The following is a 14439-nucleotide window of genomic DNA, read 5'->3' as shown; positions in this document are numbered from 1 at the left end:
CCTTACCCTACAGGGCCTGGGTGTCATTGCACCCTCTATTGTAGTTACACCCATGCATATACGAAACTGCATTCTCCTATAAAGATGGGAACTGTATACATTTTATTTCTTTGTTTTTAACATTAAGCCCAATGGTGGACAGATGCGATTTCATCCATGCAGACTGTGGCCACTGTTGGGCATATACTTCATGCGTCTATATGGCACGACATTAGTAAAAAAAAAAAAAACTCTGTGCCCTCTTAGTCTTGGCAGCATAAATTATGAGGGTTCAAGAGTCATCAATAGAGTAAAACAAATTTCTTAAAAAAAAAACAAAAAAAGCAAATTTATAGGTTTTACTCCACTCAACTTGATTGTAAGGAAGGTGTGACCTTGACGAAAAATAGGCACGACTTAAAATGTGACAACATATACTAAAATTGTTTAAATATTTTGGCACAAAGTAGACCCAACAATAGGTGGAATAAAGACTAGACAGTCCAATACTGCACCAAATTCATCACACAGCATGAGCCACTTTCATAAATTTGGCACTTTTGTTTTTATTTTTGACTATTCGGTCTAAAAACTGCCCCATTGTGCACCTCCTTACCAGGTAGAGATAGCGATCCTGGGCCGTCCCATTCTTCGCAGATATTTTCTGGATATGTCCTTCTTTGATGAGTTCATTCGCAGGGTTCACAATATCCTCCTCACCTCCCAGGCGCTCATACACCTCCAGCAGTTTATGCATCTTCTCCTGAAAGAGTTTTTGTAGGCTCATCATCAGAGTCCAGAGACTGGTGGAAACGTTGCATACAACGGTAGGACCAATAAATATTAAATAACTAAAATGGGTTTCCCAAACTAGCCCTGCTTTGACGGAAATCAGACTGGCTCTCTTTAAAAAGGACCGGTCACTTGCCTTACATGTTTGCTTTGGTCCCTGCATGTTTTTGTTCTCACAATTCAGTATTAAAAGAAGACAATCCAAGCGGCACCCACTTAATTCGAAAGCTGTAGAATTTCCAATATCAAAAATCACTGGGCAGCCTCCTAGGATGTTTGAGCACCGTCTATAGACTGCTCATTTTGGAAACCAATGGTGCCCCAAAATCACAGACATTTTCACTCATATCTATTAGTGATGAGTGAACGTGTTCAGGTAAGGTGTTATCTGAGCATGCTCGGGTGCTAACGTGCTCGAGTAATATGTTCGAGTCCCCGTGGCTGCATGCCTCACGGCTGTTCGACAGCTGTAACACATGTAGGGATTACCTAACAAACAGGCCATCCATACATGTGTTGCGGCTGTCCAACAAAGTTGGGCATTTGGTCAGAATTAATGGTGTCTTCAATGCTGAGAAATACAGGCAGATCTATCATGTAATACCATCAGAGAGGCGTCTGATTGGTTCCAAATTCATTCTGTAGCAGGACAACAACCCCAAACATACAGCCAATGTCATTAAAGTGAATTTGTCACCAGGTTTTTGCTATGTAATCTGACAGCAGGATCTTGTTGGGACAGAGACCCTGACTCCAGCGATGTAAAACTTACTGGGCTGCTTGCTGCAGTTTTCATAAAATCATGTTTTCTCTGCTGCAGTTCTCTGAATGCTGAGCTCTGTATAACCCCGCCCACACCACAGATTGGGAGCTTTCCCTGTAAACTGTGCATAAGCAGAAAGCTGCCAATCAGTGGTGGGGGCGGGGTTACACAGAGCAGGAGGACTACATGGCACAAGACAACTAGGTTTCTAGTGATAATCTCCTGCTGAGAACACTGGTTTGTATATCCTGCCCTATTGGAGTTTTATTATCACCTTCAACAGTGAGAACAATCTTAAAAAAGCTGCTGCTCTAACAGGACAACTTATACGTAAAAATATGCTGACGATTCCGCACAAGAATGGTCGATGCCAGAATACAGACCATATTTTTCCATTTGTTCCAACCCAATTACTAGGACGGCTGCTGTGCTCCAGCTGAGCGTCTGACCTCCCCAGTGTGCAGAGGTGGTCATACACAGTCATCGTGTCCTTATAGGATAAAACACTTTGTAAAATATCAGCCGAGCAGCGATGTTTCTGCTGACAGCCCGTAAAGCTCATTAGAGCACCTTGTTAAAATTTAGCTTTACGTAATAATCATTAGTGGGAAAGGTCATTAGAGCACCTTGTTAAAACTTAGCTTTACGTATTAATCATTAGTGGGAAAAATGGAGATTTTAATAGGAATAAATAAGAGGACACATTCTAATCAATCAAAGATACAGTAAGCAGGGGTTGGGCCGCCCATCAGAGGGTCCTCCCATAGGCGGAGTGCATTAAAGGACCCCGTGATAGCAGGGAGGAGCAGATCATGACCACTAATGCCTGCAATGTGTGGAGGGACCCCCTGTAATTGTAGTTGTCGGAGAACTATAGGTAGGGTAGCCCACTGGCCAATAAATTACTGGCGCAAGGAGAAATGTAAAATCAAAATATTTTTACCCCAGTAACGGAAAATGCTGGGATTGTTTGCCTTATAATACGGTTGGGTTATGGTTAGGTGACTTCCTACTTGTATCGAATAGGACTCCTTTGTCAGGGATTGTCTAACAAACAGGAGATCCCGGCGTGTGTTGATGCTGTCTAACAGCCATGAGACATGCAGCCGCGGGAACTAGAACATAATATTCGAGCACGCCGAAGACACTCGGTTATAATACCTTATCAGAGCACGTTCGCTCATCACTTATTAAAATGTGTTTCCAGGATAGTCCACAAGGTGTCCAAGAACTACACTGATCATAATTATTATTATTATTATTATAGCACCACGTATTCCATGGCGCTTTACATGTGAAAGGGGAGTACATAAAAAAAACAAAAAAAAACAAAGTACAATAATCATGAACAATACAAGTCACTGACTGGTTCAGGAGGAGAGAGGACCCGTCCCACGAGGACAGTCTACAAGGGATGGGTGAGGATACTGATGGCGAGGACTGATTAAAAAAAAATTCTGACTAATTCTGCATTTTGTCAAAAAAGCTTTTAAATACAAAGTCAAGCTAATAAACAAACGCAGCAAAGTGATGTTTGTGATAACCTAGTTTTTGGTGCCCGAGAATTATTTCACTCTTTGAGCCTGTAAACATAAAGGCTTTGATTCATCAAACCGTTTTCGGCAGAGTTCGGGTGCAAAACTGCCTAAAACGCCCAAACATTTTGTGCAACTAGTAATTGCACAAAGTAGATGCGACTTTCTACACTTTTCACAGCAGCTGAAAGATGCCCCAAACTAATTAAGAGGCACATACCTCTTAGTGAATTTCCACTACAGAGCGCTCTTCATCAAAGCTGGAGTACAAATCATCAGTCTTGTGACTAATTTTGATATGTGATTTTATTGGGAAAAAACCCCAAAATATTTACTGTAACGTTTCGATCCAAACAAAGGATCTTCATCAGCCAGATGAAGTGGTTATGTAGCCCTAAAACCAGTATGGCGACATACATTACTTGTGTATAACGTTATTGTTGAGTGCCATTGATGTGTCTCATCATACTCCCAGTATTTCACTTTTTTCTGATGAAGGACCGGTGTTTGGATCGAAACGTCACAATGAATATTTATTGATTGCTTATTACTGATGCGAGAACATGCTGGGTTAAGGCGTTATCTGAGGGTCTTCAGCATGCTTAAAATATATGTTCAAGTCCCCGCTCCTGCGTCGACAGCCACAGCACATGTAGGGATTGCCCACTTGTCGAACAGCCGCGAGACATCCAGTCGCGGAGACGCACACATTATTCGAGCACGCCAAGGCACCATATCCGAGAACATTCGCTCATCACTAATGCTGATCATTATAACCGCATATTGGCATCTGACCTCCGAAGACTTATCAGTACATGATTTTAGATCCCGATATGTCAATGGGTTAAGCTAAAATTCACCAGCAGTCCTATGCAAAACAACATATTTAATACGAGTTTTGCAAAATACAAGCTCAGCTGTAATCTGCATGTAGTAATATACTGCAGCACGCAGTAGTGCCGACACTGTGCGCTCTCAATAATCTACGTATCCAGGTCAGGCATCCAGCTAAGCGCAGTGTTTAGAGATGTGGATGATCAGATCAGGCCGTTTCAGCCTCGGGGAGACGAGAAGACTTGGAATGATAATGAGGGAAGCGGATAGCGAATATCAACTAGGGATGAAAAACCAGGACACCCATGTGATAAAAGGCTTCATTAGTCTATCATCTCCTCCCTGTGCCTCCATTTGGGTCATAATTAAGTAAAATAGTTCTGGGGTTTTAGTGCCATTATAGCCGTCAATCAACAGTGTGAAATCAGAGAGAAGAGAGAAAAGTGGTAAAATCCGGAATAACGATGTACGTGACGCTCAGTGTCTGAACAAGGAGAAAAGTCGGCTGTAATGTTCAAGCGGCTCTGAAGGACTGACCGTCCGTTCACCCCGGCCCACCGGCTACTTGTTTGCTGACCAGTGGTCATTTGGTAGCCCGTTTAGGCACTTCAGATGCGCACAAAACAATCGTTCGGTGCACATGTGCTGCCGAGAACAATGGCAGCCTAAGTCCTGTTTACACAGGATGATGTGCTGCCAAGGATTATGGCCTTTTGTGCAAACCAAAAGATAGTTTCACCTGACGAACAAGCGTTTCTCTTGTGATCGGCAGCCGCTTTAGACTGCACAACTGTCGTGAAAAAAAAAAGCGCGTTTTTTAGCAGTGCTTGTTCAAGATAACTGGGAACAAGTTTTCAGCCCCTTCCTGTAACCAATGTGTTTTCTCAGACAGGGTTCTTGAAAAACAAATATATATTATAAAGTTGTATACTCTTTAACAGATTAAAGGGATTGTCAATGATTAAGATCTTGATCCTCAGAAATAACCTATAATTGGAGTCGCGGCCGCTGGAAAATCGCACAATGTACGGAGGCGGAACACCACAGCGCCATATTCTGTGTAGTGGCCACTGTCCAGTACTGCAGCTTGGCTCCCATTCACTTCATTAGGAACTGAGCTTCTGTACTCAATAATGGCCACTACACAGTGTAGAGCTGCGGTGTTTCAGGTCCATGCATCGTGTATGATTGGTGGGGGGTGTCAGGAGTCGGACCTCCACTGATCTTTTACTGATAATCATCCACATGTACGGCATGTGATGATAAAAATAAGGGCGTTTCGGTAGGTAAGATCTGGGGAAGGGGGTTACTTGCATCTCATATCATCAACTGTTAGATTTTCTTTTTGGACTTGAAGATATTTTTTTCGAAGACACGCTGTTAGCACACGAGCATGCGCAGATAACACCTTATCCTGGCATGTTCGCTCACCACTATTGATAACCTTCATTTTGTTTTCTGCTTTCCATAGATCTAATCAATCTTACAAAGAGTGGCCAACTTTTTGACCATTACAAAAGTCGTGAACTCGCCCTTCAGATATAGAAAGCCAACACCGTCGATTTGTAAATGCCGCGTCGTATTAATTTGTTTCCATCCGCCTAAATATTTAGGGAAAAAAATGCTCCAGATTTGTAAACGGCTTTACTCACCATTTTTCGAATGGCTGCATTCGAGTGATTCGCCGCAGTGGAAATCAGCTCCAGGGACTCTGTAATAAGGATGATCCAATTACACATATTAAACATTCAGGCAGACTGCCGGCCATCATGGAGCACCGCAAGGTTATACTAAGGTGGCCGATCGTCAGAGGAGCGACCTCAGAGAACACGGGGATACAAACAACTATTATCAACTACAACGGATCTCATTGTGTCGGGCACGGCATCTAACGAGACATAGTTATTAAATATCATACTCTCTGCATCCTTTCTATCCACCGAGTCCTCGGGCAGTTTCTTTAGATAATCTTTCAGGAGAAGTTCATAGCGAGGAATTCGTTGGACCGGCTCCAACATGTGATGCTGTAACGTCAGATTCCCACAGACGTCCTCCTTCTGTATAGGATAAAACACCAGACAGATGTCAACAGAAAAATCAGGATGTTGCAGAACGCAACACAGACTTACCACTGCGTGGTCATCCTGTCCTACGACACCCAACCATGACCATAAGGTCTTCTACATGAAGTGACGTCTTATGGTCTTACTCACGGCTTCCTGCTATTTCGAAACCAACTGCATCATCAATAGTGTCACTAAAGATCGACAGGTCCCAATGCAAAGCAAGGACTGCCACACAAATTATACCCCCAAAATAATACCCCTACAGCGCTAGACCCATTATCCTCCCACAAGTAGGCCGAGAAGGACAGAACATCAAGGAGTCCATGCAGGATGTGCCACAGCTATATTGGGGTGTTGCCCAGGTCAGCTACAAATATTCACCCGGGGATTACAGCGAAAAGTAAGCGACTAACCAACTAATATAAGGCACGTCATTACAGCACCCCTGGGCACTCACAGACAGCACACTTTCATCTTCCAGCATATGTTATGCCCACAGTGGGCCACTAACCACCACCATCGTTAGCCACTTTGCTTGCATACGTAGCACTGTACGGTGTCTATGAGCGACTGTCAGCTTGCTCGATATGTTCCTTGCAGTGGGGCATGGCTTCCCCAAATAAACAGCTTGGCTCAAAATCACAGCACTGGGAATCATGGGCAAGTGCTGTGCAGGATAGCACGACATGATCGTTGCCGCCTCCTTTAGCTTGATGGTAATGTGCCGTGTGATAGTGTGAGCCCCCCATCCTTCTGGGAATGATCAAAGTTGCACCCACAATCATTATGCCTGTAAACCTTCCAATGACAAATACTGTTGCCGTTTATATTCCTTCACACAGATATCATGGGGCTGAGACCTTGATCGGATTATTTATGATGAGTGCAAGAAAAAATAATAATTTTGAAATATTCCAGTTATCACACTAGCCACTTGAACAGTCACAACCGGCTCACGCTTCCAGCATTTGACTTGTCAGCTTTGCTCTACAGACTGGGTCAGAGTGAACAGTTAAATAACTATTAGGGCTCACTCAGACGTCCAATTTTCAAGTGCATTTGTGCATGTGGATCGCCCCCAAGGGCAGCGGGGTACTCGGTACCGGGTCCTTCGGTTCACAGGGGGGATGTCACGGTGGCTGACCCGGTCCGTGGCCCTTGGGACGGTCGTGTAAAAGGGAAAGGTGTTTAAAGGGATATGTTCGTGACGCCACCTATGGTATTCGGTCAAAGTGACCGACGTGGCTTTAAGGGGTCCGCTGGGGTGATGTTATGGCAGCTAGATGGTATACCTTCCCACAGGTGAAGTATGTCCCCAGGGCTTCCCAGTGTATAGATGGTGGATGGTGCGAGGCGCAGTGAAGAACGAGGACACAAGGTTGCAGTCTCTTTACCTCATTTACTGAAGGGTTCAGCAACCACAGTCCGGAGCACCACATCACAGGGCAGGCAGAGTCCGGCCGGTTTGGAGGCAAATCCAGAGCCCCCTTGTCCAGGTAGAAATCAGTAGCCTTCCTCTAGCGCCGTGGTGTTGTAGTACCTTACTGCTAAGCTTCTCATAAGGTCCTCACAGATGTTGTAGATATTACAGATGTTATGTCTCTCTGTCCCCCAGATGGATAGGACAAACCCGTATGACTGGTGGCTTGAGACGTTTTACAGGGACTCTATCATGCCCCAGCCTCTAAGCGGTGCCACCTTGCCTCCTGGGTGTAGGGGCGGATCAGTAACTTGCAATTAGCTATCCTGCCGGTCTCTGGAGCAAGGCATTAAGGACTGTTTCTCCCTCGGTGTTCCGGCTACCGGGATCCTGCGCCTCAGAAGGAGGCAGCCTGTGTAGGGCAGAACTCCTCCTGGTATCCACTCCTTTGCTATGACTTCTTTACCCTCTCTACAATACAATTCTCTTTCAGTGTCCGTTCTTAGGAACTGCCGCACTTAGGGCAGGCACAGCCCCATAACCTTCCGTCTAGGCCTCTGACAGGATCCCACCCCTGCCAGGGACCAACTACCTGAGCAAAGCTCAGCCAGCAACTGCTAACTTCCTCTCCAGGCAACCAATTTTACCCAAGTGTGAAGAGTGCCCTAATAAATAGGAGCATAGCTCCCCCTGGTGGCCTGGAGTGAGAAATGTGTTGCATGTTTGTGATACCTGGATTCGGTTGTCATTCTTTGCCTCCAAACGTAACATCACTCCCTCCCTAGATGAGAATGATATTACTGCAACAACCAGGAACCTGGGGTCCTGCACGTGTGATAGCCTATTGGGCCACTCCTATCTCAGTGACTTATCGCAGGCTAAGAGATCCATGGAACATCGCAGAGATTTTTATCCGAGGGTCGGATAAAAATTAGCAATGTACCGTAAGTCCATGGTTCCTTGAAAAAATTGGATAGCTCTTGGATGACATCAGAGTGCAGTCCAAATATCATAGATTATCAGAATGGAGAAGATGAAGAAACTGATCAAGCCCTGACCAAATTCATCAGTCTATTTTTCTTGTACATGGAAAAATTTGACTTGTGAATGAGCCCTTAAAAGGGAGAAGGTATCAATGGCATCTCAGTTGGAGGCAGGATTACCCCACTATGCACACATATAAGACTGTTCGCAGCTTCCCAGTCACCACTTCTCTGGGAGAGGTCACTGCACCTCCAGGAGGCTTAATGAGTCTATGACCTTTTACTATCAGTCAACTTTCATTCATTGCAGCTGCCATAAAGCGCACACATATACCGGGGCTGAACACACACAGATGACCAATGTATGGTCTATACAGGAATAAAAATGTGCCGGTATGTACAAAAGAAAAAAAAAAATAATAATTGTAGTTTGTTTTTTTCATAAGAGTAAAACTAAAATCAAACATAGGAGATATTCCCTTTAAGAACTAAACAATGGATAGAATAGGAAAATGAATTTCAGAATTGCATTACTACTTTTTATTATTTTTATTATTATTATATTTTTGTCAAAAATCTTGCAGATCAATGCCATAGTATGAAGTTGGAGGCACACCGCACGGTAGGATTGCGCCAAACAAGCCATGGGCTCCACATTGAAGCCATTCTCTGATCTTACAAAGTGATGGCATCTGTCTTTAGGAGGGGTTCGATCTATGGGACCACCACTGATAGTAAGGGCACTAGATTTGGAGAGGACTCTCTTTCTGGTGCAGTTCTCGGCAAAGCCAGGTGGCACTGATCAGTGGGTTGAAGTAGGGATTTCTTTGCGTTTTTTTTAAAATTAGGCAAAAAAAAAATAATCGCTTACCAAAAGAATATGTCTTATGTTTTTTTTTTATTATTTTGTTTTATAATTTTTTTTCTTGAAATGTAAATGTATATTCTATTTTTTTTTTGCATTATAAATCACATAAGCACATACAGCGGCTAAACTGCACGGCACAATGCCTGGTATATATCAAACACCAGAATATTTTCCACTTGAATTCACGTTGTTAAAAGCATTTAGCTCGTTTGACAACATGATGGAGTCTAGAATTAGAACACGGAAAATCCGCTCTCCTCTAAGTGCTGCATTAATGCAAAACCGCGTAGTGACTGTACGCGGCGTAACAACAATAGCGCCGTGAATGGAGAGCCGTCTCCTCCACCTCTACGGCGCAGCACATTCATCTCCATTGTTGAGAACTAGTTCACATTTGCAATTATTTGGCAGATTGCTTTTCAGCAAATTACATTTCCTCAGATAACGAGGGAATTGTAATAAGCGCTACATTCAGGAGTAACACAACCTGACACTGCGGCGCTTTATCATTTATCAGCTGCCGGAAATGTAATCGACAAATTCTTCATTATTTAAAGGCTATGAAATCTTGCTACATTCGGCTAAATTATGAAATATCAATTATGTCCAAGCTGAGGAAGAATCTCGATGATTAACAAGCATTTACTATTACAAGCCATAACATGTTCATCTAGGGCGAAACGGCTTTAGTCTACAGCCACATTGTCCGGGAAAATGCGCAAAGAACGAAAACTGTGACCAAAATCAGTAGTATATGTCTAGTACAGTGTTTTACACTTTTTGGGCATGGCTTGACAAGGGACATGGCTTTATTAGACTGTGATGGTGTGATAGGCTATGTGGGTATCATTTTTGTGTATATTTCTACTTTACTTATTTTCATGGTGTTCTCTTGTAGAAGGAGTTATTTGCTAATTGAATTGAATGGCTGTTGCTGCCATCTGATATCAGCCCCCACAGTGCTGTATTGTATGCTAATGACATGTTGACCTAACTTGTTGAAACAATGAGCCCCTGAGACCTTCCCCCCTCCTGACCTGTGAATGAGGAGGGAGACTTGTAAATATCAGTGAGGTGAGACACAGATCAGATCCAGTGTGGAACCAAGATGTGAAGACAGCACCTCAGAGAGAAAGAAGAGTATATGGACTATGTGATCCTCTGTCTGCTGAATTGTTGGACTGTTATTCTGTAACTGAACTGCATTCGTGTTCTGGAATATTTTATCCTTTGTGTGTGGTGGATCGTATATGGACCTTTCATACTTTTGCCTAAATAAAGGTCTTGGGATTGTTCACTCTTCACTGGCTCTGTTGATTGTGTGGTACCGGAGAAGGAACCTGTGACATAGACTTTTCTCTTTGCCTTCCTTGCTGTGGAGATCATTGTACACACCACTCCGCATCCCTTCTGCTACCTCTAACACAGAGAGGAGGGCAAGGAAGAGCAGAGAGCCATCAAAGCCAGAAGCATCAGTTCCAACAGATAAGATTTCTGACTACAAAGCATTCACATAGATAAAGGACTTACAGACACTCTGCAGCAGCAAAATCAGAGCTACCTGGAAAGTCTCCAAAAGGGGTGTTTTCATCTTCAAATCTTCAGGAATGCACTGCTCCCCTGGCTCCAGGCTACCTGCATTCTGAGGGGCAGTGCACTCCAGACAATGTACATGGCTACGTCACAATTCCTAACTGCGTGCTCACTGATACTACAAATTAAGACAGTTTTGCCTCTGCAGCATTGGACGAAGAATAGGAGCACTGAGGTTTGACAATTCATGCCCATTGTCTGCCCCATCGTCCTGCAGCCTAGAAGAGCGTGTTAGTGTGCGTAGGTAGGTGTAGGTGTGCAGAAACATGATTTTCTGTTTTTTATTTTTAGATTCTGTCTCTCATGGTCGAAGTGTACCTACGATAAAAATTACAGACCTCTCCATTCTTTGTAGACGGGAAAACTTGCAAAATCGTCAGTGCATCACTTACTTTCCCCACTGTATATGTTTTCTGACTTTAAGTCGCTGTTGATATTCACCTTTTGTTCCATGATGTGTATTGTTTGAACAACTGAAGCCTGAAAAATGTATCAACGTCCAGCTACTAAACATATTACATCATTGGTTTGCAAATGAGAGCTGCTAAAACCACTTTTATTGGTAATTGCCACATTAACACGTGCAAACCACACCAATCCGCACGTAATCGCAGCTCAACCACAATGGGGTCAGAATGTCCAAACCCAGTCTCACAACTAACTGTGGAGTGAGGATCCATTTTGAAGCCATTGCCTTGGGTGCTAAAAGAGCTTGTCCCATCCCTGTAGCTTCTGCTTTACTTACTAGTAAATGGAGGATTTAGAGCCCAATCTAACTAGGCAGTGATGACATAGTAGAAAACTAATAATGATGAGCAGCAGCCAATCAGAGATCACCGATTGTGCCAGGAGATTGGGGCTGATATTGCTCGAATGACTCCGATGCGGGAGAGGAGTATAAGCTTTTCTTATTTTAGAGGGACTTGGACCATTAAGAAGAGTTAAGGTGTTGTTCAAGTAGTGGAAACTATACTCTGAAGTTTAAACATTTCTGCAAGTTATACCTGAATTGTATGGATGACCTCCTTGAAGATAGGAGACCTCTGGGTCCAGGAATTTACCATATCCATAGCCTTGTCAAAGTTCTTTACATATTCTCCATACATCTTCAGGAACGGAGCCAACTTCTGAAGAATATCCCCGATCCGTGGGTTTGTATTCCTGGCAATGACATCGTAAAAAGAGCCTTGTAAGAAATAAGTGGACTTGGGGGACCTGACATATAATTACGCTCACTGTTTTTATGGTTTAATTGCAGAATTGAAATAATTAATTACCAACACTTCTCATCTGCCAGAAAACCAATCGCTGGAAATGTTCCATATATGTCCATGTACAGGTTTGATTAAGGAATTAGATTTTCATATTGTTGAGCTGTAGAGGGTCGAATAAAAGGTTAAACAAAATGCAATGCTCACCTGTTTTGGCACCCTAGATGTCCGCTGTCCAATATTCAGGGCTTCTTCTTTCAACAGTTGCAAGCCAGTGTCTTAACTCGAAAACAAAGCTTCCAGTCACAACCAGGAATCGAAGATCACGGCATGTCGTAACGTCATAAGCCCTGCTCTAGAGTGAAGACACCGGTATGTGACTGTGGAAAGTAAAGGCTCTGAAGACAGGGCAGTGGGCACTTGAGGCAACATGGGTGCTGGGACAGATGAAAAGTGAGGTATTCATTTTTTGCTTTTTACATATTATGCTTATACTCTGGGATCTGGAGAATCCTAGAAGCCTAACAAGCATCTTTCATTTCAAGGAGAATAACTTAGCTGGCAATCAAATTTCTGGGTGCAATCCACACCTAATAGCAAATTCAAATGTTGCCAGATCTGCTCATCTCTACTTATTTTAATTAATCCCAACTGTTGTTCATGTGAGTCTGGATCACAAGTAAAGGTGTTGTACCAAGTCAATAAGTTATCGCTTATATTTAGGAAAGACTCCAACTCATCAGTGGGGGGTACAACTGATGGGACCTCAAGCAATACATAGAATGAGGCTGAGAACACCTATCTAAATGGATGAGAGGTCAAGGATATGCATCTCTGCTCAGTTTCTTCTCCAAGGAATGCTGGTTACAGCCAAGTAAGCACTCGGCTATCGACGACTCCCATAGAAAATTAATGAAGCATCCTTGACCTCCAATAAACTCAGAAGGGGCTATTCTTATCCCTGTTCTCTGTATTGATTGAGGTCTCAGTGGTCGGACTCTGTGCAATTAAAAAGTGCTTTGCTGTAAGGAAGTGGACAAGAGAGAAAAAGAGTACAGTTGAAGTTGATGCCTAGCTAAAGAGTTGCAAGCAAACACTGCCATCTGCTGGTCAAAGGTGAAAGTGAAAGTAAAGAATTACAGCAGTATGAACCCAACAGTGGGAATCTATGTTCCCAGTGGAGGACATTTAAGACGACACAAGGTCAGGTGACCTGGCAGGGCAGAGAAGAGGCAGTTGGCGCCAGAGCAGGTTTTGTGGCTGATAGTTGGGCCTACAGCCATCATCGACACAGAAGTGTCCGAGAGCGGTCAGATGCCGGAGAAGGACTGAGCTGTGAGGGAGATCCTTGCCCCCAGCTAGTAGAAGTCTGTGACCAGCACCAGTAGAAGATGGGAAATACTGGTGACCCCAGCTACAGCCAGTGTAATGATCATTAATTCATCCTAACTGGAATTTTGTAAACCAATCTTGATGTTGATGTCCATTGTTGCAAGTTGCTCCATATTCGTTAACAGGCATACATTTGGCGTATCTTTCAGCTACAATGCGTCAAACACAGAAATGTACTTTTGTGCTGTAAATTACAACAAATCTGTTGGTCTGTACTAGGCCATGCCCCTCCTGCTAAGTTCTACCAATTTTTCAAAAAGTTAGTGGCACTGACCTTAAGATGCCAAAGGTCACAAAGTTTTTATGCAACTAGGAGTCGTGCAAAAAAGTTACAATTTTTGCAAAAGTTTAATACCAGTTTTCTGGCACAAACTGTTCAATGAATCTGACCATGAGTTTTTTTTTTTATAGTATTTCATTTATGATCCTTTTCTAGTTAGGAGTTCAAAAACTTCCATAAAAAAACCTGAAATAACCGAATAACCACATTTTTACATTTAGAATCTCAAAACGTCCATCAAAATAAACTACATAAACGACGACACAGGAATCTTACTCACCACTCCTGGGTTATACGGGTCTTAAGTTCTGGCAAAAGGAACTGACAATGAAAGCAGTAGATGGAAGAAATATTAGAAAATATTCCCGTGGTCACTTCTGGTGGGATTCCAGCCTCGGCTAATTTTGTGCAAAATACCTGGAAAGAGACAATGTTGCATCAATATATTTCTCGATGACTGATAGATTTGCTTTGACAAAGTAAATCCATTGGTAATATTTCCTGTCGTTTTTTTTATTATAAAAACATCACAATGAGTTATTTTGTTTTATTTCTGTATTAGCTGGATGGATGAACTTTATATACGACCGTCAACTTTAACTTTCCTTTATGATGTTTTGGCCATAATAATGACCATTGTCAAGCTGAAGTAGAAAATAACAAAAACATTGGCCATTTGTGGCTGAAGTGTTGCTTTTTTTGCCCAAAATGAATTTTGATTAG

The 14439-nt window shown here is 42.9% G+C and overlaps 1 protein-coding gene across 4 annotated transcripts in view; it reads right to left on the bottom strand.

Moving 5' to 3' along the window:
* FGD3 (FYVE, RhoGEF and PH domain containing 3) overlaps positions 1–14439 on the bottom strand; it is a 232319-nt gene that overhangs the window by 48455 nt on the left and 169425 nt on the right. For all 4 annotated transcript variants that reach the window (XM_069736733.1, XM_069736735.1, XM_069736736.1 and 1 more), the window contains 5 exons: positions 13997–14133; positions 11838–11994; positions 5822–5960; positions 5556–5614; positions 596–742 (listed from right to left, as the gene is read on the bottom strand). In XM_069736733.1, coding sequence (XP_069592834.1) covers positions 596–742; positions 5556–5614; positions 5822–5960; positions 11838–11994; positions 13997–14133 — 639 coding nt within the window. The remainder of the gene's footprint in view (positions 1–595; positions 743–5555; positions 5615–5821; positions 5961–11837; positions 11995–13996; positions 14134–14439) is intronic.

The sequence above is a fragment of the Ranitomeya imitator genome, chromosome 8 (genome assembly GCF_032444005.1).
Source record: "Ranitomeya imitator isolate aRanImi1 chromosome 8, aRanImi1.pri, whole genome shotgun sequence".
In the NCBI taxonomy this organism is placed as follows: domain Eukaryota; kingdom Metazoa; phylum Chordata; class Amphibia; order Anura; family Dendrobatidae; genus Ranitomeya; species Ranitomeya imitator.
This window is presented reverse-complemented; position numbering and strand designations above follow the sequence as displayed.